This window comes from Megalops cyprinoides, chromosome 24 (assembly GCF_013368585.1).
Source record: "Megalops cyprinoides isolate fMegCyp1 chromosome 24, fMegCyp1.pri, whole genome shotgun sequence".
NCBI lineage: Eukaryota > Metazoa > Chordata > Actinopteri > Elopiformes > Megalopidae > Megalops > Megalops cyprinoides.
The window spans coordinates 6,876,391-6,900,696 of NC_050606.1; the positions used below are offsets into that span (position 1 = coordinate 6,876,391).

The 24,306-nt window shown below is 47.6% G+C and overlaps 1 protein-coding gene across 1 annotated transcript in view; it reads left to right on the top strand.

The window, feature by feature from the left end:
• The window catches only part of LOC118771531 (zinc finger protein 521-like), a 60,030-nt gene extending 36,024 nt beyond the window's left edge, over window positions 1-24,006 (top strand). The window contains exons 4-5 of the mRNA XM_036519538.1: window positions 20,115-23,461; window positions 23,884-24,006. Coding sequence (XP_036375431.1) covers window positions 20,115-23,461; window positions 23,884-24,006 — 3,470 coding nt within the window. The remainder of the gene's footprint in view (window positions 1-20,114; window positions 23,462-23,883) is intronic.
• Window positions 24,007-24,306: the final 300 nt, after the last annotated feature.

Below are 24,306 nucleotides of genomic sequence, written 5' to 3' on the forward strand. Positions count from 1 at the left end.
CCCACACACACACAAACACACACCCACCCAACAGCAGGGTGGGTCTGTGGTGTTCCACAGCGCAGCCCTCACACAATGGCCTGTGTGTGGATGTAGATACTGCATAAACACCTGCCCCCCCCTCCCCCGGGGACCGCAGAGAATCGTCTGCGGAGCCAGTTAATCCAGTGTCTGTGCATCCGGTGTGCGCGGTGTGTGTTTGCGTGCGGTGAACAGACGGGAACATAACAACGCCAGGCCGGCTGAGCCCGCGCCGCCGGAGTCGTGCCCCGTTCGCCGGGGGTGGCGTTCACGGGAACTCCTTCCGGTCACCCCGGGGCGCTTCCCCTCACCTCGACCGCCAGCGAGGTGTAGCGCCCTCCCGGGGGATGCGTGGCGGCCATTTTGCACCAGAACACTCTGCACACAAGCTGAGGTGGAGAGGGGAGGGATTTATTGAGTCAGTTAAACTGTGGGGTGATGAGATGGCCAGGTTAAGACTTTGGCCCACCTTGTAAGGAAATCCTAAACAGAATCCCTGACCTCTCACAGTCATACTGTACAGCTCTTTACCATCCCAGTCTGTCAAATAAGCCCCTGGTTATTAATACAACTGAGGTATTTTTTATGGTCTTAGCCTTTCATACAATCAATATTCCTTCATTGATCTTTCTTAGTAAAATGTATTGACATAGGCATATTTATTGGTCAGTTCATCATAATTCGTATTTGACTTTTTAGCCATCAGAGATCAACCAGACTCAACAGTCGTTTGACACATGCAAACATAGTCACAGCAGAGCATGTATAGACTGCTTGTGGAAACCGGACTGCCAGTAGATTTGCATGGGAGGTGGTCTGTTTGACTCACCTTGAGTATCATCCAGTCCAAAAATAAAGTATCGCAACGTGTCATATTATCGTGACTCTTGTGTGGTGCGGCGAGGAATATGACGATATTGGTACATTGAAATAATGGATTTTGAGCGGTTTATAGTTTTAGGCACCAAACACAGGATATGTTTTTCTCAGGGGATATGCACTGTATGCCTCTGCCGATGCAGGCGGTGAGAATTGCGCTGACGGTTTTGTGGCAGAGTTCCTCTGTGGGTAGAGGTTGGAGAGAGGTGTTCTGTGGGCACCCTCAGGTGTTAGACTGCAGAGAGCTGAAGGCAGGTGCCCCCAAAAGAGACTTTTGTGTGCCAGTGCTCATCGTCATTATGGGTGTATGCGTTTTTTCGTCCATTTTTAATTGCTAGGTAAGCCTAGGTTCACTTCCTGTTTCCATTGTTATATTCTCATTTATGTTCCAGGTCATTCTCAAGAGTCCCCCTGCCCTCCTTTGTCTCTCTCTCTCTCTCCATCTCTCTCCATTTCACTCTCTCTGTCTTTGTCTTTCTTTGACCCCTTCATCACCCCTTACTTTCTCTGTCTTATCACTTCTTCCTGTCTTTGTTTCTCCTTCCACTGCTCAATCTCTCTCTTCTTCTTCCTTTTCCTTGTCCTTCTCTGCCTTCTTTCTATCTCTCCCTCTGTCCCTCCCTCCCTCCCTCTCTCTGTCTCTCTCCCTCCCTTTCTCACCCTCACCCTCTCTCTCCCCATCTCCCTCTCTCTCTCTCTCCTCACCCTCCCTCCCTCCCTCTCTTCCTCTCTCCATCTCCATCTCTCTCTCCCTCCCTCCCTCTCCCTCCCTCTCTCCCTCTCTCTCTCTTGCTCTCTCTCTCTCTCTCTCTCTCTCTATCTCTCTCTTTCTCTCTCTCTCTCTCTCTCTCTTTCTCTCTCTTGTTTGGTTGCTACCTCTGCTCCTCAGTATTCAGCCTCTGTCTTGTGTAGAGTGATTTTGCTCAGACACGTCTGGCTCTGGGTAAAGTGGCCTCCCCAGAGAAGAGGCTACGCAGCCCCAGGTCGCCAGCACCGCGAATACATTATTACCCCCATTTCCATCCGGTTGCCACGGCAGCACTTTCCGAGCCGCCGGGTTATTAAGACGTACATCGCTAATACCCTGATACAAGCCGAGGTCGGATTTTAACGCCGGCCTTTGATCAGATTACTGCCCGACCATTGGGCCGTCATTAGAGCGAAAGGAAAAAAACACCACCTTCGCATGTTACACCTTCCACCTCCACCCCCCCCCAACACACTCCCCCTTTCCCCCCTCCATCAAACGTTACCCCCTACCACCTTTCCATCGGAGCTTCTAATGGGGGCTCTGACGGCTGGGGCCGCCCTCCTCACTCTTTTCTTTTCCCTCTATTTTTCTCCTCCTCTCTTCGCAGAGGAGTTGCGCCCCCCCCCCCCCCACCCCCCAAACCCCCCGCCTCCACATCCTCTGGTGATGTATAAAACATGGTGCTCCAGGTAGACGATGAAGGGTAAAGCCATGTCCCCCTCTAAATGGCCAGTCTTGTGTATTCGCCTACCACTTCACTGAGCAATCTGTCAACATGTCAGCAACACATGTTTTGTAAAAAGCCTCCGTTGGGAGTGGGGTGGGGTGGGGAGGGGGGGGGGGTGGGTCCTGCCAGGGCTTAGGAAATGCTTTGAATTCAGTGGATTTTCTATTGCTGGTGCTCCCCCGGGGTCCGCTTCACAATGCCTACATCTCACAAATTTGAACTCAGGACCCTTAGGGGGCTCCTCTCCGAATGTCTGAAAATGTAGAGTTATATTGTGGCGGGTCCCCGAGCGGTCTTTACTAATACCTGAATTCGGAGAAGCTGGAAATTACAGAGTTCCCCAAGGAGAGCTTTATCCACACCAGGAAGAGGAGAATAACTCCGCGGGGAGATTGCTTAATGCATCGCTGAAATAAAAGAATCGTGGAGAAACGGGACGAAGTGCTAGTATTTCTTTCTCTCTTTTTTTTTTTTCTCGCCCCCGTAGCTACTCCTTCAGCTTTTCCCGCTCCTTAAAATGCGAGGGGGAGAGAAAGCTGGGCTCCCGTCGAGGGGGCTCCGCTTTAATAAAGTTTCGGAGGCGCCTGAAAGAGCAGACAGCAAGGCAAATACCCATGTGTGCTCTTTTGTCTGAGATGCATCATTTTTTTTTTTTGTTGTTTTCTTGCAAATTTGATTTTTCTCTCTCTCGTCTCTCCCTCTCCGACTCTTCTCCTCTCCCCTGGTTGTTTTTGTTTGGCTTTGCGCTCTGTGGGTTTTCCCTTTTGTGAGTCTTTTGTTTTTTTTTTCTTTTCTTTTCTCTCTCTGCCCCCCCCCCCCCCCCCCACTCTTCCGCATTTGCTCCCTGAATTCTGGTAAAATCCAGTTTATCAACTTTCGCCTGAGACTGGCTAATTTGCTCGGTTATCATCTGATGTCCGAGTGACTCCATGCTACTCCGTTAGCTGGCTACGTCGTCTCTCAACCCGACACAGCAGAAACAACGGAAGTGTGGAAGTGTCTTGCATGCTCTCTTCTTGTGTGGTTGTTTGATTAGCATTCTCTTTCCCTCTTAGTAAGCGTTATTTATATTATTTTGATTGTCAAAAATAACATAGGTTTTTCCATGGAAATGCAACTCTGTCACTGGAAGCATTTTGATTGGATGCTTTTTAGACTCACTGTGATATCTGCAGAGGTATCCACTTTGGGCTTTTAAAAGGCATCTAAGAAAATGAAACTCTGGGGGAATTGTGAATGGACGTGTCCAGTACTTATGCACCAGCTTGAAATGGGTATTGGGTTACTGCGACCTTGGTACCTGGTGCACAGGGTTTATTTTCAGTTGTTTTTGACTTTTTTTTTCACAGAAGACCCTTTATTATTGTCAAGTTGAAATGAGTAATGTACGTAGTATTATAATTGTAAGTTATACTACTGATAATATTTCAAAAAACAAACACTGTCTCCATGTGTGTATCATTTAGAATGTAAAGATGGACATGTATTTTTCCAACTCAGAGCTTTCCTTATGTTTTGCACTGAATCCCTGCCATTTACCATATGTTTGTTGATGTTTCTGGTATGTCTCACTCTCTTTTTTCCATTTCTTCAGAAAAAGAAATATTTCATACACAGATTTTCTACTGTTGGTAAATAATTCAGCCCTTTTCAGTAGCAGGCTGTGCTCTTAATAGGAATGCAGTACCTGTTGTAAGAATAAACAAGACTTCCACCCAGGGAAACGGAGGGATTTGCTTTCACTAGGGGCGGAAATAAGTCGTTCTTCTGAACGAAAACAGTAGACTGACCAACATTAATTAAACCCTAAAGGATAAAGGTTATACAAGGCCTACTAAACCACTACAGTGTAGCCCTGGTGCTGCACCTAGAGCATCTTAATGAAACAGTCTTATTAACGCCTCTCTTAATTGTGAGTTTGTCAGAACTTTGGAAATGAGTGGGGTTTTGGAATGTATCTGTGTACATGCACACTGGACGGGTGTGTATGTATGTGCGTGCTTGCGTGCATATATGTGTGTGTGTGTGCATGCATGCACTAGCAGGTGTGTGGGAGTGCACATCTGGGAGTGTGTTGGTGTGCCTCTTCTGTTGTGCTTTTATTCTTGAAATGGTGTGTTCCTCGCTGACCAAAGCTCAAGGGGTGCTGTGTGTCCCAGTGGGAAGGGGTTCGGGGGGTTGCCATGGAAATGTGGACGCGCTGAGAGCCCTGCTACACCATAGGGGCCCGGGATTGCACTGACGTCCTTGGAGCCGGCGCCAAAGGGCCCAGGGTGCCGAGGAACCCCGCGATGCCAGTCCCATGTTTAACTAATGACCTCTGGGACAGGGCTATACCCCCATGCCCACCTCCACTCCCAGCTGCCTGCCCAGAGCATGACATGGGACCAGCTCACCTCTCCACCTCCTTGGGCAGATAAAGGAGAACCCGTAGCTATCCCTCATTTACCCGACCAAGCAAAACCAGCCAACAAACTACACACACAATTCCTTTCCCTTTCTCGGCAAACTTGCTTTTTTGGAACTGTGTTCACACCCTAAAAAAAAAAACAGAAAAAAATGGTTGCCAGGAGGAAGGAAAGAGACAGAGAGAGAAGGAGAGAGAGAGAGGGAGAGAGAGAGAGAGAGAGTGTGCATTGTGTGGAAGAACCCCATCCCTGGTGATAACCTTTTGAAGGTTGGGAATACATGATTTGAGAGTGCATTATGCCAAAGCAGGAGGCGCTGTCTCTTCAGAGGGGTTCAAAGCAGGTCTGAGGTGCCGTAGCGCTGTCAGCGTAGCTACTCTGCTCCCGCGCTGCCGTCTGGGTAAGTCGCTCCGCATCTAGTAGAATAATTAACCACGTTAGGATGAAGTGCGTTCTCGCCTCTTTGTGAAGTCCCATGCCGTAAGGTCCTGGGGTTACACGTCTCTGGGGCGTGCGCTGCTCAAAGTCTCTGTGCCTCGAGACCTTTTCATGTATTCGTTTGTCTGTCGAGTTTTTTCGGAGGCTGGTGTAATTCATAGAGGCAGTACAAAAGAGCATAAGTGAAATCCGGGTATCTTACACGCAGCGCAATTCAGAGCGTTTTGCTCTTGAGCAGTTAGTTCCCTTGGAACTGTTCTCAGCATTTGGTGACACCCTTTGGAGGTAAATTTCTTTAGTTCTGTGCGTGAGCCAAGATGGCAGTGGTGTTTGGCCCAGTGTGTCAGTCATCTTGGTTCTGGCTGCCACTGACAGGAGGCTATTCCTGCATGTTCTGTAATTATTGTTAAAGGTTGGTTGAAGTGTGCTGAATGCTTTGCCTTTAAACAAGCTGTGTGATTGGAAACAGGGTTTCCGTCTGCCCCTCTGAGCTGTGCTCCCAGACATCCTCTCCCAAGGTAACCGGCTACGTCACTGTTGGCAACAGCAGTACGTCCAACACAACCCACGCCTAATTTACCGGGTGAGAACAGCACGCGTCCTTTGCTCCTGAAAACGGATTTGAATCGGGGTCCATTTGTCCTCGGCGCCCTAAAAAAAAATCCTCACAGTGGTCTGTCTAGAGACCTCTGGGAGGGAGGGGGGGGGGGGGAGGGGGGGGGGGAGGAAAACAAACCTGACAGTGTGCGCGTACTGTGTGGGTCTATTATCATAGTTTCTCATCTTGTGAGAAGGAAATCTCCATCAGGGCCTGGGTGATGGTTTCTAGGGCTCTGCGAATCCCAAGATAGCCCCCCTCCCTTTGTGTCATCGACACGTCCTGGTTATTTTTGTCACCAGTCAAGGACGTCACAGTCTCAGTAAGAGTTTTACTTGCGCTGAGAATCCAACCCTATGCCTGCATGCCTAAAAAAAAAACAATATGAATCATAAGCCATGTTATATCACAGGATTGTGTCTGTGTGATTGTTTCTGTGTGCCAGGAGTGGTAAACAGTACTGACCTATCAGTTATTGTCGAGGCTGTGATCATTCATTGTTTCATTTACTCATACATTTGTATTGTCAGTGGGTTTGTTTGCTCAGTTTATCCTTAATAAGAAGGTCAGCTAACAGCGGCCAGGTGTGTTGCAGCTAGCATTTGATTCACAAAAGGCCTCCTCCGGAGCAGCAAAGATCCTGCCTGACCTGCTTAATGTCGGAGTTCTCCTCGGATGACTCGCATCCAGCAGAAATATTCTTTTTCTTCAGGAAACGGGGTCTGTTTTCGCTCTGCCTGGGGTTCTTGCCGAGCATCACTTTCTTTTTGAACCAGTCAATCGAAGGGAGGGGAAAAAAAAAAAATGTTTTGAGACGTTAATTCGTTTGAACATTGTCTTTCAGGCACGGAAAGGCAGGCGAAAACAAAAGTTTGCCGTGGCAGTGTGCCGATGGCCGAGGAGGTGTGTGTGTGTGTGTGTGTGTGTGTGTGTGTGTGTGTGTGTGTGTGTGTTAGGGCCACGCGGCAGCGGAGATGGATATCCGCCTGCTTACAGGGGTTTGGGAAGTTTGGCAGCGGGGCCCGGCTTTGCGGAGTGTGCGGGACCGCGCGGAGATGGCGGTGTTTATTCATCTGGAGCGCATTAGAGCCGCGATCAGCGGCGGGGGTGGAGGACATGTGCGGCTCGTACACTGACGGGGCCCGCTGCCTGCACGCACATGTGGAAATCCGACAGAGCAGGAGATGCGGCCTTCTGCGCTGCTCCCCCCACTCCCGACTGATGAAGTCGTCTGAGTTACCGAAGTGTCAGAGAAGGGAAGTAGGTGGCAATCGGCTTTACACCTCATACAGGGGAACACAAAAATACCCAGTCTCTCCCAAACTGCTGCTTTTGACCTCTCTGCTCGTGTTCCTTCAAAGGGAGGTCGGTCTGCTTGAAAAGACGATTGGCTTTGTGTCTCATACAGGGGTACACGAAAATACCTCTCACAAACCACTGCTTTCAACCACTCTATTACTCATTCTCCTTTAAAGAGAAGCTGGTCAGGTTTAAATGATGATCGGCCTTCTGTGTCATACAGAGGTATACAAAAACACCCAGCCTCTTCCAAACCGCTGCCTTCAACCTCGCCACTACTCATTTTCCTTTAAAGAGAAGCTGGTCCGGTTTAAATGACAGGTGGGTCACCGACGCTGAGAAATCAGAAAGTCCCAGTCACTGCGCTAATCAGCAGCAGCTCCGCTGGTTAGGATGCGTTGGGTCCTTCCTGCAGCCACACGCCAGGGCCCTGCTCGTGGGGCTGAGCGCTGCAGCGGGCGGGCCTCAGTCGTAATCACATTACCCCCCCCCCCCCCCCCCCCCCCCTCAAAACGATTCACTAACGATGGCCTCCAAACTCCCGCCATCACTGAAATATCAGCGACATGCCACCATCTCCTGAATATCCATGGTTCGTAATTAATTGATGGCCCCTTCAGATGCTTTTGCAGAGAAAGCTGAATTTAATGAGTCTGCCATGCGGGCGCTTTGTACGTTTTTTTGATGTATTCATTACCAGAGCGCTTCGGAACGAGATTGCATTTACACGGGCAAAACTGAAACAAGTTCTGCGGCAGTTCAGCACTCCTGTAAGGCCAACCCTTCAGTCAAGAACACCCGTTTCGTTATGGGCAAGTGATATCAGTATGTACCCAGATATAAAATTCATAACTAGATGGAAAAAAATTATATGCATGTTGAAGTAAATGCCTTATATTACAAAATAGGTTTGCTTTACATTTGTATTCTTTTATTTTAGAATACTTTGCATGCAGTTTCTGTTCATGTATAGATGTTGCAATATTATCACAATTCAGTTGTGGGATGAAATCTCTTTGCAACTATACATTTTATGGTGGATTTTATTTGATTCAAATACAATAAATGTGATTTTTTTTTCGGTTTGTTTCTTTTTCCTACTCTCCATAACACTCCAAGAGGGGAAGAAGGGAACTGCCATTTTTAGGAAGGTTGTTTAATGCCAATGAGTCCTTGTGGTCACTGTTTTGTGTGTGTGTGTGTGTGTGTGTCTGTGTGTGTCTGTGTGTGCTCGTGTGTGCGTGTGTGTGGGCGTGTGTGCACGTGTGTGTGCGTGTGTGTGTGTGAGCGTGTGTGTGCACGTCAGGAATATTCAGTCCATTCAGACAGACATCACAGTAATCATTCCTAAGATTGTGCATTTCATATTTCGGCACTTGGACTGCTACTTTTTGGTGGCGATGACCAGTGAGGCTACACGGAGAATCGGTCCCCAGCAACCCTTTCCGGGGGGACAGATTGTCCTCTCCCAGCTGGACGCGGGGGGCCCCGAGCAGGCCAAGTCGCCGGGCAGCGCGGCCTTCCTGTGTGTGTGTATGTGTGTGTGTGTGTGTGTGTGTATGTGTATGTGTGTTTGCGCGCACCCAACCTAGTCAGCTGTCCCTGTTGTTTTGACTCCCAGCTCCAGGGTCAAAAACGTTGGGGATATTAATCTTTCCCGGCCCGCGGGTTCGTGACACATCTATTTACAGACGCCTCGTCGCTGTTTGAGGACCCGGCTGCATTTTGGACCGGGCCTGCCCTGCTCCCCTCCTGCAGGCCGCTGTAGCTCTGTGTCCCACCGAACACTATTCTTCTCCGACGCTTTGTTTCAAGGGCTATCGTCGTTCTGACTGAATTCAAAAGGGAGTCGTTTATGGTCGAAGGGAGAGGTACACAGGAGCGCGGCCGGGCACCGAATTAAGGCGTATAAGCATTTTTAAGAAGCGGTGGTAATCCCTTCCTCAGTGCCGTCTCGTTTTTTTCACAAAACACATCCTGTGACTGAATGGCCCACTTTTCCACTCCCCGCAGTTCATTTTTCTAACTTTCCCTGGATGCCACTGGCCGCCGTGATATCTGGGACACCTTCCAGTGGCCGCGTCTGTACTTGGGGAAACGGGGTAATGTGGACAAAGTAGTTGGCAGTTCTCCGCTCCCCGTGGAACGGGTAGGTTGGGGGGGGGGGGGTACTGGAGAGCGGCGCTGGACACCGACGTCCCGGTGACAGCGTCAGTGTTCAATATCGGCCCCAGCTCCCGGCTCGGTGTGTTTTGACACCGTGTGTCATAGCGCACGCCATAGCGGGATTCAGCACCCCCCCACCCCGTCACCGGGGAGGGACGAGCATTGCCCCCGGTTATCTGGAGCACGGAGGATTGATTGATTTGCGGCAGGGGTGAGCCAGGCCTGACGTTTTTCACTGGTGTGCAGAGAGCCATGCTTTTATGTTTGCTGTATTTGGGGGGGGGGTTGTCAGAGAGAGCGAAAGAAAGAGGGAGAGAGAGAGACAGAACCTTGTGATGGCAAGAGAGCCATCAGTGCTAGAGTCTCTGGGCACCTGTATCTATCACCTGAGCTGGGTCAAAAAAAGATCTAATTAATGTTGGTTATTCGTGGTTAATATAACATACATTTTTAATATTGTCTCATTGTTTTGTAGTTTAGTTTAAAACACATTGATACCAATATTAAATTATTGTTAATTTCAAAGGCTTTTCAGCCCTTGTTGTTGAAGTTGAATATGCAAAGCTTCATCTCATGTGATTCTAAGTGATCCTGTCACACTTGTGATATTAACATAATTTCAAAGATATTAGTGATGTATATGCTTTCAAATATAATTTTTTGCAATAATACTTCAGGGCTGAAAGGAATTGCATATTTTTCTGGGTTTGGCGGACACCACATTTCGTGTTACTGTCTTATGGGAAACACATTTGCCAGCTTTCATTTGTTTATTTTACTTATTTATAGAAAAAAAAAAACATACTTATTTTGGACACTCATTAGTTTGCTGTCAGTTTGATCAGTTTATTCTTGACTGACCACGTAGCTAATGATTTCTTCCTTGTCCCCAAGACAGTAATCACAGGTATGCGGTGAAAATATGCCTTTAACCTTTTGTTACACTGTTCACAGACAAAAACAGTCCGACACAGAAAGGCAGGAAGGCAGATGCATTAACGCATCACTTAACCTCCTTTCTACTTACCTGTGACGGAACTTACAGCACACAACATTTACATTTACATTTACATTACATTTACATGCATTCATTTGGCAGATGCTTTTATCCAAAGCGACTTACAAGTGAGGCAGAGTACAACAGAAGCAAAAAGGAGTCGACGATATTGGAAGTGCTACATGACCAGGTTTCAGTACTTGGCCAGATGAAGTGCTGCATGACCAAGTTTCCATAGTTGGCCAGACAAGGTACAGGCTAGCTGTTAGAGATATGAATGCATTAAACTACCAGTTTTGAATTTTTTAAAAAGGTTAAAAAAAATTGTTTAAGACATAAGAAATTGCTTTAGTGGTAGTGTTTCACAACACACACGAAAAGGCTTGTAAACATTGTGCACGTTGTTGCTTGCCAGGGATAACACACACGGCACCTTAGACAGGATGTAAATGAAGCCAAACTCAATTCCAATTCGAGGGCTTGAGCCCCCGAAGAGGGGGGGGGGGGGGGCGGGAATGACAGCGGTCTTGACAGCGGCACGTCTTAATTTGGCACGTTTGGCGCTTGGGCTCGGTCGTCAGCAGCTGCCGGAGCTGTCTGAAGCCGCGGGCGCTCGGAGCGGCTGGGCCCGGCGGCGCTGCCGCTGTGAGCTGGGACACCTGGAACACCTCCGCAGCCGGGGGCGGCTCGGAATAACCTGCGCGGGGCAGAGAGAGCCGCTGCTGTTCCTCTTCCACGCTCCCTGTGTACGCGCGGCTTTAACCAGGGGTCTTATCTGTGCGAGTGGTGAATCCGGCTAGGTCTCATTTAAGAACAGCCTGAGAGAACTTCTAATCGCAGGTGAAGTCTTGCAAAATTACATTGACTGGAGCAGATATGATAAACTGTATAACCCCTCGTGCTTTGTTAGTCGAATAAGTTGTAATGGAGACAAATTGGTAGAGAGACTTTTGCTATATGTGTGACAATGATTTTTGCCTCCTGATAGCTACAGGCATGTAGTGCATATCGTTGCTTTTCCTTCTTTCCAAATGACACAACTTGTGTTAAGTGAGTGTGGTGTTAAGTGTTCAGCTACACAAAGCTATACATGGCTTTATGCTTGTTGCCTGCATTGTCTTCTACAACAACTTGGCATGCCCTTCCCCGCAATCTCATTATTCCCAGTAACGATGTGCTGCCATGTGCTTGCCCTCGAAAGCTTTGTGCTACAAAACTGCGCTGCTGAGGTTGTAGCTCTCATCGATCCGGTGTGGCCGACGCATGCTGATTATGCAGCATAATCGCATGCCTGTTCGTCGCATGTAGATGTGGGTGCAGTCGATACGTCAAACGGGCTTCAGAACAGATTCGAACGTAGAGGCTATTCCGTCTGAGAATAAAGCACAAAGGGATCGTGTGTCTTAGAATTTGTAGCAGTCTTCCTCATCAGAGTAAGGCTGCATATCCATGACCATCATGTTACCGAGTGGCTGCAGGGATTGTTTTAGCGTGAGGGTCGTCTGAATTGCAGTGCTGTTATTGGGCCACACCATGGCCATTTCAGTGGAATTCCCGCTCTGTTCTGGTCTGCGGTGTTTTCATGGCAGGCAACAGCGTTATGACAACTGTTAGTGCTTATTGCAGGTCACCTGTTACTGCCCCGGCAAATGTACCGGACAATGTGTTTCAGATGCAGCTGTTTTACACACTGTTTTATACACTTTACAAGTTGTGGGTTGTTTCATCTTTGCACGCAGTGCGTATCATTGCTTTTCCTTCTTGCACAATGACGCAGCACACTGGTGGAGGCCAACCAATATGCGTCCTCCATTTGATCACATTTGATTTTGATTCGTGACATAAAGTCAAGTTAACGTCAGGCATGTAAGATTCCGGTTCAGATTGCCTAAATCCTGAGGATTTATCTGTTCGGCTGAATCCAAAACTGAATCCTGGATTTGGCACCCTCCTAATCTCTTGTGAACAAAAAAGAGAGGTTTTGAGGTGTTCTTTTTTTTTTCTTTTCTTAAAGTTATGAAAGACCTACGTGTGGGAGAGAGGAAGTGAGAACTCGACCGGACACATTTGTACCTGTTTTCTCGTTCCTTACACCCCGTGTTCGAGGGCGCTAAATTAAAACCTGAACCTCCGATTTTGCCACCTGTTCTGTTACATTTCAGCAGTTCCAATTAAGGGCTGGAACGGAGGCCCGCTTCATTGTGTCAATTAACACAATTCGACATTTTGTATTTAGTGCTAACAAGCCATCCCAAACCACTTTTTTCAGTATTTTCTCCCCATTACTAAAATTTGTGAATTTCCTGCCTTTATACTTCTCTCAGAAGTGGGGAGTAAGCAACAAATTAGTGCTTTGTTCCTCGTTCTTTAACGGCACCAGTTAGTTTCTAATTCTTGTTCCCTTTGCTGTTTACCGCTGAGATTTCGCAAGATACTTTTGTAAGAGTTGTGTACCACAGAGGAAAATGAGGTATTGACTGCTGTAATTCTTGTTGCAGGTTACTGCAAACTCAATAAAAGGTTCCATGTATTCTACAATATGTGTTCTGTAAAAACTGGGAGTGCCTTTCATAAACTCTGTCCCCATAATAGACGCTAATATTAGCATCCTGTCATCTTCCAGGCAATTAGTCTTTGTACCACAGTTCTGAAAACAGGCCAGCGTTTGGCAGACTTTGGTGAGATTGTGTAACAACTCAGGTGAATCCAGTAATAAAATACAATTTAAAAAAAGAGTAGTATTGATGCCAAGTAGCAAGGTAGCTGCACAGATTCCTTAAATAGCTGTATTTTTTTCTGGATTCCAAAACATGGTGTAGCCACCAAGAAATTATGAAACTGCAGCAATCATGTGGACTCTTTGTGGTGATTCCTTACTTTTATTTATGTCTGTGCATTAATTCTGCAAAGGTGTGTATGTAAACACTTATGTCAACAGCAGTCCTCTGTAGTCAGTGGTCTAGTAAAATGAAATACATGAATGATATCTGTTTCAAGTCAAATGAAACCTGCTAAGCTGCATAACAAACAGCTGGAAACAGCTGAAGACTATTCTGAAGTTTATGGTGAATTGTGGTCTGTTCTCCATTTTTATTTGTGCTGTTCATCCTCGTACATTCCTTTGCCCATGGATGATATGTGTGTGCGTGTGCATTCCAAGTGTGGGTTTCTGTGTGAGTGTGTCTGTCCTCATATTGATCTATTGGTCCTGTAGTTCTAAGCCCTCCCTCCACAGCTGGTATATAAAGACTGCTGCAGATGTCATGAGACCCACTGCAGGTCTTTATGAGATACCGTGTCCCCGTTAAGGCATCCCGCTGCTCCTGAATAAAATAAACTGATCCAATCCACTGTGAATTGGGTGGTTAAACTTTACACGTCGTTGTCAACGTTGTTGTTATTATTACTTAATTTCACTGAAATTAAAATAAATATAATTTAACAGGGACTGTTCATTTTGGCAGTGACTCTTATTGTGTCATGGCAGTAGTTGCTTTAGTTAAATTAGTGGGCCGGTTCCAAGCTTCCCCCTCCTTCTATATGCATCGTGGGAGCCCCTTCAATATCACATTTTGCTGACATCACCGAGTGGGTCACTAGGGTAGAAGAACAGCGAGGGAGGGTTTCTAGCAGTTATATTCCATAACAAAAATATTGTATAAGGTGCACAGCTCAGCACGTTCATGTTACTCACTCATTACTACTTTATTCATATGTATAGCCATGTAGCTAACTAGATATTAACCAGCTGTTATAACTAGGTGGCTGTAATACCTGTAAGCATTTGATCTCTGTCACAAGCAACCAGTGAGACTGTGTCTTTCCAGAGCACGTCGTTATGCAATACATTGTGACTGGTTGACGAATTCAGGTACATTGTGTTACGCCGGTTTGCTGCCTACGATATCTACATATAACTCTATATGACATGCAGTGCCCTCCCAGTGAGGGAAGATAGCCAGCAAGGGTGTGTGGAGCAGTGAGAGTCCATTTTGTACAAATTAATGTAATTATTAAGCACCCCTTCATGAAATGCTCCTCCTCCTCCTCCACCGAAAGTTAGCGTAAGAGCTCCACTCCTGTTCTGCCGAAAATGTACAGGCCCCCGATTCCCCATTTAAGGTCCTAATTAAACAGTGATGTGGACATACTACCAGCTAAAAGTGAATGTGGTAGGAGCAAAAGTGTGGCGCAGAGACAGAGTAGAGGGAACGGAGGTGTGGTTTGAGCTCAGAGTGTCTGTATAAAGGACTGTAGACTTTGTAGGGGGGGGTGGTGTTATTTTTTTCAGTACCTGGCAGGGGGTGGACTGCTGGTGGGTGAGGGTGCTTGGCAGGAACAAAGGGTGAGGGTGTGGGGAAGTGTGTGAGGGGGTGGACAGGGTAGGGAGCATTTGTGTTGTCACTATTTAGAAGATATGATTTATCTTTATTTATAATACTAGCTGTATTTTTGGTTGTGCAGTTTCGTAAACATCCAAAAATGGATAATCCCGGGGGCTAACTCTGGCCACATTTTCCATAGACATGCTAAAATTTCCACAGCAAACATCCCGCTCAGTATGACAGCCAGTAAGATTATACCTCGAGTCTTCAAATAAAAAAAAAAAAAAAGCTAGCTGAATCTGAGTGAATTGATTTAGTTAGCCTGTACTATTGCCTTGAACATGCAAGTCAACAGATGTCAATTGCTGCACGAACAGAAACGAGTATGTTGTTTCATTCTGTTAGCAGACATGAAAGAGAGAGGGAGAGAGAAGTGTCAGGCCCTAAGATGGAGGTCTTCCTCCCAGGCTGTTAAAGGGCTGCCGGCCAAAAGATACTCAGGAAGGCCTGGCAGGCTAACAAAGACAGCCCTTGAGCCGCGGGGTGTAGCGTCAGCTCTGCATCCCCTTTGGCAGCGGCACAGAGGCAGCTCCAGCGCGGGCCGGCCGTGGAGATGAGGAAATAAGGACCCCTTTTATTGACTCAGGCTGCTGGTTCACGGGCATTCCTGTCTGCATGAAGGAAGACGAGGCGGCTCTGCTTTCCCTTACAGTCTCTAGAGCCCCCCCCTCCACACACACACACACACACACACACAAACCAACGCTCACGCACTTTCATCTGCTGCTGTTCACACACTTGTTTCTCCGTGTCTCCTGGAAATGGCGGAGCAGTCCATCACAGAGAGAGGGAGAGGGAGAGGGAGGGAGGGAGGGAGAGGGAGAGAGAGAGAGAGGAAGAGGGAGAGGGAGAGAGAGGGACCCGTGGTCACAGGAACGCTGGAGCTCTAATCTGAAGCTCAGCGGTGCATTTTCACAGCTTGCGTTCGCCCCGCGTCTGCAGCATTGTGTCAGGGCCGCGCTCGCATTTGAATTGCGACGCGTGTCCACTCTACGCAGACATGAGGAAGCAAAACCTTTTACTGCACTGTGTAGCACTGCAATATTGCTTTCATTCATAAGTTTATCTGTAGTAAATTAAATAGCAAAAACAAATTATACGTGGGATTGACCTTTTATAGTTTAACAATGTAATCTGATAGGGATCCATGGTGGTTCACTTGCTATACATACGGCTGAATGGTAATAATAACAGCATTAGTGACTGGGTATACAATACTCAGTTCAGATACATTCACTGGATTTGCAGGAACGCGTTGTAGTTTCGATGAAGTGCAAATGCTGTAATTAAGACCACTGTGGATCCAACAAAGACAACCCCAAACCCATGTTTCCTTATGTTCTATCAACGCTGTTGGCAGTAACAGATTCACAGTCTGATACTTTCCAAATCTGAGGCCATCTTTGCTGTAAGTTCAGTAACAACACTGCTGTTGAATCTCACAGTTAAACCTATGGTATCCAACTCACAGAGAAAACAACAGAAGGGGAGCTAGCAAACAAAATGTAGGTGTTAATCAAATGCGTTCAGTCCACTCCATTATTTCAGCTGTGACTTCACCCCATTGTAGGGTGTGTGTCCCACAAACTCAAAAGTTTTATATTGCTGTTGTTAAGTCATCACTTGAGAATGTATAAAATAATTATAAAACATTATAATACATTGTACAAAAAATAACAAGCAGATCTGGATAAAGTATCAGATGTTAAAAGAACATGGCAGTGAGGTAACAAAGAAAGTAACACTTGCTCAAATTTGTCATTTTGAATTAAGGAAAACCTCGCTGATGCATTAAAATTGAATTCCAAATTATTTCAGTGTAAGAAGAGGACTTGCACTCCTCTCATAAACCAGAAACAGTGGCATGTGGGTTTGGCCAACCAAATTCTTAATTAAAAAAAAACAAAAAACAAAAAGAACAAAAAACTGGTTTTGCCACTTGTGCAAAGTGGGCAGAAGGCCAGTGGCCAGTTTCCGAACACCGCGCCGAGAGGCACTTTCACCAGTTTTGAGGTACAGGGAAGGACAACTGCATTGTCTGTTTCCTGAGGATAAGACTTGGCCAGGCAAGACCCGTAAGAAGTAATTCACCCAAACAGTATGTCACTTTGTATTTGATGGACCTTTACTGTCTTTTTTGACATTTTCTGTATCTGTAAATTTGACTGATAGAGAGATTTTGGTTATTTCCTATGCTCTGGATGACAGACACATTGCCGACACGTTCAGACATCCCATCGTAATGGCGGCATAAATGAAAGTTCAGGTCCTATGAACAGGCTGTGGTTTTAGCTTTTTACCGCCCTATTTCTTCTCGTTTTTACTGCACGAGACCACTTTTTATGCTTCCATTTAAATGTCTAGTAAATCCTTGCAAGCTTCGTTTTTTCTGTTTGTTTTTTCCCTGCCACACTCCGGCTTTGTTGCTTTTCCTTAAGTGCCTGGAAGGACGTGTCTTATTCAAGTCAGGAAGTTCACAGTACTTAGGTTTCGGTAGGCGGAAGAAGTGGTGTGCAACCTTTTGAACCTTTGATTTCTCGCACTGAGGTTTCATTATAGAGTCTCTATAAAACCTTATGTGCCACATAAAATTCGGAGCTGTTAATTAAAAAAAAAAAAAATAAAGTTTTTGCTCCCTTGCTTTAGATGGGATTGGCCCAAAGCAGAAATATTACACCATTCCTGGCCATGTTGTAATTTATTTTCAAGTCGTATAAAACTAATTAAATGATTTTTTAAAATATGTTTTAGGAGGAGGGAAAGTACAAATATTTTGTCTGCTTTGAATATCGAGTGCTGTGCATTGGGGATCTGTAGCTGAAGGGGTTTAAGCTTAAATCACATACCGTTCATGCAAATTCAAAAGCCTTGTTTGTTTTCTTGAAGTGAACTAACCTGTATTCACTTTGAAATAAAACACACAGAAAAAGACTTCTATGTACATTTTCATGCTTTGAAGGTGCAGTAGTTGTATTTATTAGACAACAACATTTACAGTCAGCAAATTTCATTACATACAGTCTATATTGTTTATTATTCTCAAGGTCCCTGGATCATCCGAGGTGGAATCTGCTGTCTTTCATGACATGGTTTCTAAAAGTTGGGTACCTGAAATGTCCAATCCCTAACATTGGAAAGCAGTGTTTAAAACCTAGCATTAAGAGAGAGAAAAGGCTTTGAATTTCCAGTTTCCAATCCCACAAATGTAAGCCAAGAAGGTAACCTACAGCAATAAAAGAACAACATTGAACAAACTTTACAAATTGTATCAAATCTTAACTAAATTAAATGCACACAAAATTCCAAAACATAAATGGAATCATGACAAGACATTAATCGTTGAGTTCAGCCTGATTAAATTAGTGTAATTAGATCCAGATTTGGGGCATACTGTGCAAAGAATATTAGTATAAGTAGATAGTTTTCTCAGACAGATGCAGCTTGAAGTTGCAAAATACAGATATGAATTGGAGGGTGAAATCTCCAGTGTTCACAATGAGCATACCAGAACTGAGATTTGCAATGTAAAAGCTTGTCTTAGGACAAAAAAACACCAGTTGACCAGACATAGTTGATGCCCATCCCCCTATAGGCTAACAAATGGTGACCTTGGTTCAAATCCTCCATACTCTTCGGATGACTGATCCAACATCATCAGGACCATGAAGGGAAGCTGTCGATATTAGCCATCGATTCCCATAGAATTCCTGACCAGGGTTTCTAGGTTTCAGCTGGAGGCAGGTCTTGCAGTATTGAGTGAAACCAAGACAGAAGTAAGGGACAGACAAATTAAGTGGCTCCGGAAAAGGAGTTCCATTTGGCCCTTAATAGTAAACCCCCTTCGGGAAGAACCTTGTCGGTCTCAGCAGCATACAACCCATCCCTGTGGCCTGTGATCTGAAGCGCAGGGAGGGAGGATAGGGCTCTCCTGGTGGAATCTTGAGGTGTTGCTTCCTGGATAGAACGTCTGAGCTAGAATTCCTACGGAAGGAGTCTTACTAAACTGCTGGATAGAAATCCAGAATGATCTGGGTGCTCCAAATTCTATTGTATGACTCGCGTGTAACAGGAAGCCTTAAGTGCTTCTCCCCTTCACACTTAAAAGGCAAAAACACACGCAGTGCCATGAATTTACCCACAGTACCGTGAATCTAGGGTGCGCCGTCTGGATCTTTTCATACTCGACCTTCTGTTGGTTCGTTTTGCCGTGGGAGACAGAGGAGAAAGGTGAAGCGAGAATTGGAAAGAGAAGATTTGTTAAAGTCTTTGTTATTTACTGTTCTTGTTTGTCCTTGGTTGTCTCCCAGCACAGTTAATACTCCCCTTAGTCTTTTTAGCTCTGCAACCCCCCTGTTCCCACCTTCACCTCATAGGCACATAGAGAGCCAGGTCCCCCATGCTGGTACCCTGTATGCGTCTCCCAAACTAATGCTGAGCCAAAACCTAAGCCTTATCCAAATGTTTTTCAGTGCTATAACATTCTTACCTAACAAATCAGACTCACTACTTTTATGTCAAGGATTGTGTTCAGTCAGTGATGATGATGATGGTGATGATCTAATTCCTCTCATTGTTATTTCAATATGCGTCCCATTACATTATTGTGTGTACGCACTTCTCTACATATACCATACTGTTGCTGTTGTACTGGAGTTAAAACATGGCTCTCTGGAATGTTATTATAAACCTGTTTAAATTCAGAAGATGGCAAAATGGATTAAAACTGTCAAACAAGACAGTATAGAATGACATTTTAATGCCCTTTTCAAGTGGATAGTTCAGGGATGTTGTATGTATCATACATAATAGACCATAATCATGTGAGCGGTATTTTACATATATTTACAATTTAAGGTTCTTCTTTATGGGTGGCGTAAGTCATGAATTAGTCTTTGTCCATTTAAATTTTCTGAAAATCATTTAACTGGAAACAGGTTGTTCTGGGTCCTCTTTTCCATAAATGAGTGGAAACAATAGTTATAATGTAAATGGGGAAAAAAGTAGAAACGAACTAATTTACCACATGCAGGGCATCAATCACAAAGCACCCCATACCATGTAGGCAGAAATGTCAAAAAGATTGCATTTTGAATCTCAGTGGGCTAGGCCATTATGTGGCCACATACAAGGCTAATTGTACCAAAAGCATTTTCATTTTCATTTTTTTAAAATGATGCAAATTAAAATATTCAAATATAACTTTTTAAAAAGGACTCCTAGGGAGATTCATTGTTTTCATCCATCGCAGGACCTGGAGTAAGAATAAAGGGAATTTAAATTAATGTGAATTATGGCTTTGCTACATTGCTATTGTTATTTTTGCCCAACCTTTGCTACTGCACCCTATGGCGAGTGCAGAAAGTGAACATGAACTAAGAACAGTTTGTTCTCTGTGTTTTTCCTCTTTTGACAACACAAATCTCGATCTGTCTTCGTCCTCTCCAGACGGCGCTGATCTTGAAGATGATCCTTCTTGCTCTTGGCCAGCATCCTCGCCTTCCAGCAAAGACCAGACATCGCCCAACCACGGAGACGATTGCGACTACGGAGAGGAGGAAGGCGTCCCCGGCCTGCCGTACCCCTGCCAGTTCTGCGACAAGTCCTTCAGCCGCCTCAGCTACCTGAAGCACCACGAGCAGAGCCACGGCGACAAGTTGCCCTTCAAGTGCACCTTCTGCAGCCGCCTGTTCAAGCACAAGCGCAGCCGCGACCGCCACGTCAAGCTGCACACGGGCGACAAGAAGTACCACTGCGCCGAGTGCGACGCCGCCTTCTCGCGCAGCGACCACCTCAAGATCCACATGAAGACACACACCTCCAACAAGCCGTACAAATGCGCCGTCTGCCGGCGCGGCTTCCTGTCGCCCAGCTCCCTGCACGGGCACATGCAGGTCCACGAGCGCGGCAAGGACGGCGGCCAGGACCTGGGCCGCGGCGAGACGCAGAAGTGCAGCCAGTGCGAGGAGGGCTTCGACGTCCCCGAGGACCTCCAGAGGCACATCGCCGAGTGCCACCCGGAGTGCTCGCCCCTGCCCGAGAGGGGTGCCCTGCAGTGCATCTACTGCCAAGAGCCCTTCGCCGAGGAGAGCGCTCTCCTGAGCCACATCGAACGCGAGCACAGCGGAGACAAGAAGGGCTACGCGTGCACCATCTGCTCCGAGCACTTCCACGCCGTGGAGGACCTCTACAGCCACATGGACGTCCACCAGCAGCCAGAATCCAGTAACCATAGCAACAGTCCCTCCTTGCTGACGGTGGGCTACACCTCCGTCTCCAGCACCACGCCGGACTCGAACCTCTCTGTCGACAGCTCCACCATGGTGGAGGTGGCCCCGCCCGTGCCGAAAACCCGCAGGAGGAAGCGGGCGGCGCAGCACGCGGCCAACATCGCCGGCTTGTCGTCCAAGCAGGCAAAAATCACGTACAGCTGCATATATTGCAACAAGCAAGTGTTTTCCAGCCTGGCCGTCCTGCAGATACACCTGAAGACTATGCATCTGGACAAACCAGAGCAGGCTCATACTTGTCAGTATTGCTTAGAGGTGCTGCCCTCCTTGTGTAACCTGAACGAGCACCTGAAGCAGGTCCACGACGCCCAGGACCACAGCGCCTTGCTGGGCAGCCTATCCGCGGCAGTCCTCCAGTGCAACTTCTGCCCCGAGGTGCTGGGAGACCTCAACGCCTTGCAGGAGCACATCCGCTGCTCCCACGGCTTTCCCAGCCCCGTCGCCAAAGAGAGCAACGCCTTCTTCTGCCCCCAGTGCTTCATGGGATTCCTCACCGAGGCCACCCTGGAGGAGCACGTCCGGCAGACCCACTGTGATGGCGGCAGCATGCGGTTCGACTCCCCTCTAGCCGGGACCCCGAAGGACCCCATCGTGGAGGTCTACTCTTGCTCGTACTGCACTAACTCGCCCATCTTCAACAGCATCCTGAAGCTGAACAAGCACATCAAAGAGAACCACAAGAACATCCCCCTTGCGCTCAAGTACATCAACAACGGGAAGAAGTCCCACCGCACCCTCAGTCCTTCTTCGCCGATGTCGGTGGAGCAAGCCTCGCTCAAGCAGACAGGCTCCTCGTCCCGCTCCGCCAGCGAATACATCTGCAACCAGTGCGGTGCCAAGTACTCCAGTCTCGACCTGTTCCAGACTCACCTGAAAACGCATCTGGATAGCGTCCTGCCACAGCTGACCTGTCCGCAGTGCAACAAAGAGTTCCCCAACCAGGAGTCCCTGCTGAAGCACGTCACCATCCATTTCATGATCACTTCAACGTACTATATCTGCGAGAGCTGCGACAAGCAATTCACCTCGGTGGACGACCTGCAGAAGCACCTGCTCGACATGCACACCTTCGTCTTCTTCCGCTGCACCCTCTGCCAGGAGGTCTTCGACTCCAAGGTGTCCATCCAGCTGCACCTGGCGGTGAAGCACAGCAACGAGAAGAAGGTCTACCGCTGCACCTCCTGCAACTGGGACTTCCGGCACGAGACCGACCTGCAGCTGCACGTCAAACACAACCACCTGGAGAACCAGGGCAAGGTCCACAAGTGCATCTTCTGCCGGGAGTCCTTCGGCACCGAGGTGGAGCTGCAGTGCCACATTACCACCCACAGCAAGAAGTACAACTGCCGCTTCTGCAGCAAGGCCTTCCATGCCATCGTGCTGCTGGAGAAGCACCTGCGGGAGAAGCACTGCGTCTTCGAGGCCAAGCCGCAGAACTGCGGCGCCAACGGCTCCACCTCCGGCGGGGCGGACCCTGTCCCCAAGGATGACGCTGAGCTCCAGAGCATACTGGCCAACAGCCACGAGTCACACAACAGCCACGACGGCAGTGAGGAGGACGCCGACACCTCTGAGCCCATGTACGGCTGCGACATCTGTGGCGCCGCCTACACCATGGACTCCCTGCTGACCAACCACCAGCTCCGCGACCACAACATCCGGCCCGGCGAGAGCGCCATGGTGAAGAGGAAGGCCGACCTGATCAAGGGCAACCACAAGTGCACCGTCTGCTCCCGGACGTTCTTCTCGGAGGCCGGCCTGAGGGAGCACATGCAGACCCACCTGGGCCCCGTCAAGCACTACATGTGCCCCATCTGCGGGGAGCGCTTCCCTTCCCTGCTCACCCTCACCGAGCACAAGGTCACCCACAGCAAGAGCCTGGACACGGGCAACTGCCGCATCTGCAAGCTGCCGCTGCAGAGCGAGGAGGACTTCCTGGAGCACTGCCAGATGCACCCGGACCTGCGCAACTCCCTGACCGGCTTCCGCTGCGTGGTCTGCATGCAGACGGTCACGTCCACCCTGGAGCTGAAGATCCACGGCACCTTCCACATGCAGAAGACGGGCAACATGCCCGCCGGGCAGCCGGTCGGCCGCGCCCACCACTCCCAGAAGCTCTACAAGTGCGCCTCGTGCCTGAAGGAGTTCCGCTCCAAGCAGGACCTGGTCAAGCTCGACATCAACGGCCTCCCCTACGGCCTGTGCAGCTCCTGCGCCGGTGCCAGCAGCAAGAGCTCCAGCCCCACCGTGAATGGCGGCAAACAGCAGGGGGCGCCGTCGGGCGGGGCCCAGGGCGGGAAGCTCAGCCCGGCCTCAGGGAAGGGCAGGGTCGCCTCCGCCAAGACGCGCTGCCCCAGCTGCAACGTGAAGTTCGAGTCGGAGGCGGAGCTTCAGAACCACGTCCTGACCATGCACGGGGATCCGTCGGGAGAGAGCAACAGCGCTCAGCACAGAACGCCGCAGGTGTCCCCCATGCCCAGGGTGAGCCCCTCGCAGACCGAAGAGGTAACACACCCCCGACACACTCACGGATTTTACACAACATTACCGAATGTTTTATCTGTGTCCATTCCAGTCATTATCATGGTAATAAGCTGAGATTTTGAAAAAAGATGTTATACTATTAATCAATAATAACTTAATAACTTACAACTTAACAACAAATAACTTTTTTTTTCCCCCAAATACCCAGTATCTTGCAACTCAAGTTAAATGATGTTTGAATGGCAGCTGTGTTATAATAGCTGCATATCCTCGCTGCTATTATCTTTGCATAAACGAACTGACAAAGCTCTTTATGTTATGTATGCATAGCAATGTTTCCTCTTTTTCTATTACCCTAGTATCTTAGTATTTAGTGTCCTATCTAGTATATCGTAACAGAGGGGTGTCACACTGTGACATGGTATGCTTCTTTTCCTATCCAGAAGAAGACCTACCAGTGCATAAAGTGTCAGATGGTTTTCTACAGCGAGTGGGATATACAGGTTCACGTTGCGAATCACATGCTGGGTAAGAATTCAATGCATGTCTTCCTTGATTTTGGCTAATGTAGCAAACAAATGTGTTACTGCTAACCTCCACAACTGGAGTTCTTACCATCCAGTAAGTTTATGCAATCAGTTGTGTGCATATGTGAGCCTGAACTGGTTTAAAGAACTGTGGGACAAACTTCTCTCCTCTTTACAACTTACATCTTTACAACTGACATTTAGACTACAATTGTTTTCCAGGAGTAGACACAATAAATTATGGTTTGTAGAACTGACATAATTATAATGTGCATGACATGCATATACGCATCGTTGGTAAACAGTTTTTTTCCCAGCTGCGGTTGTGTTTCTAAACAG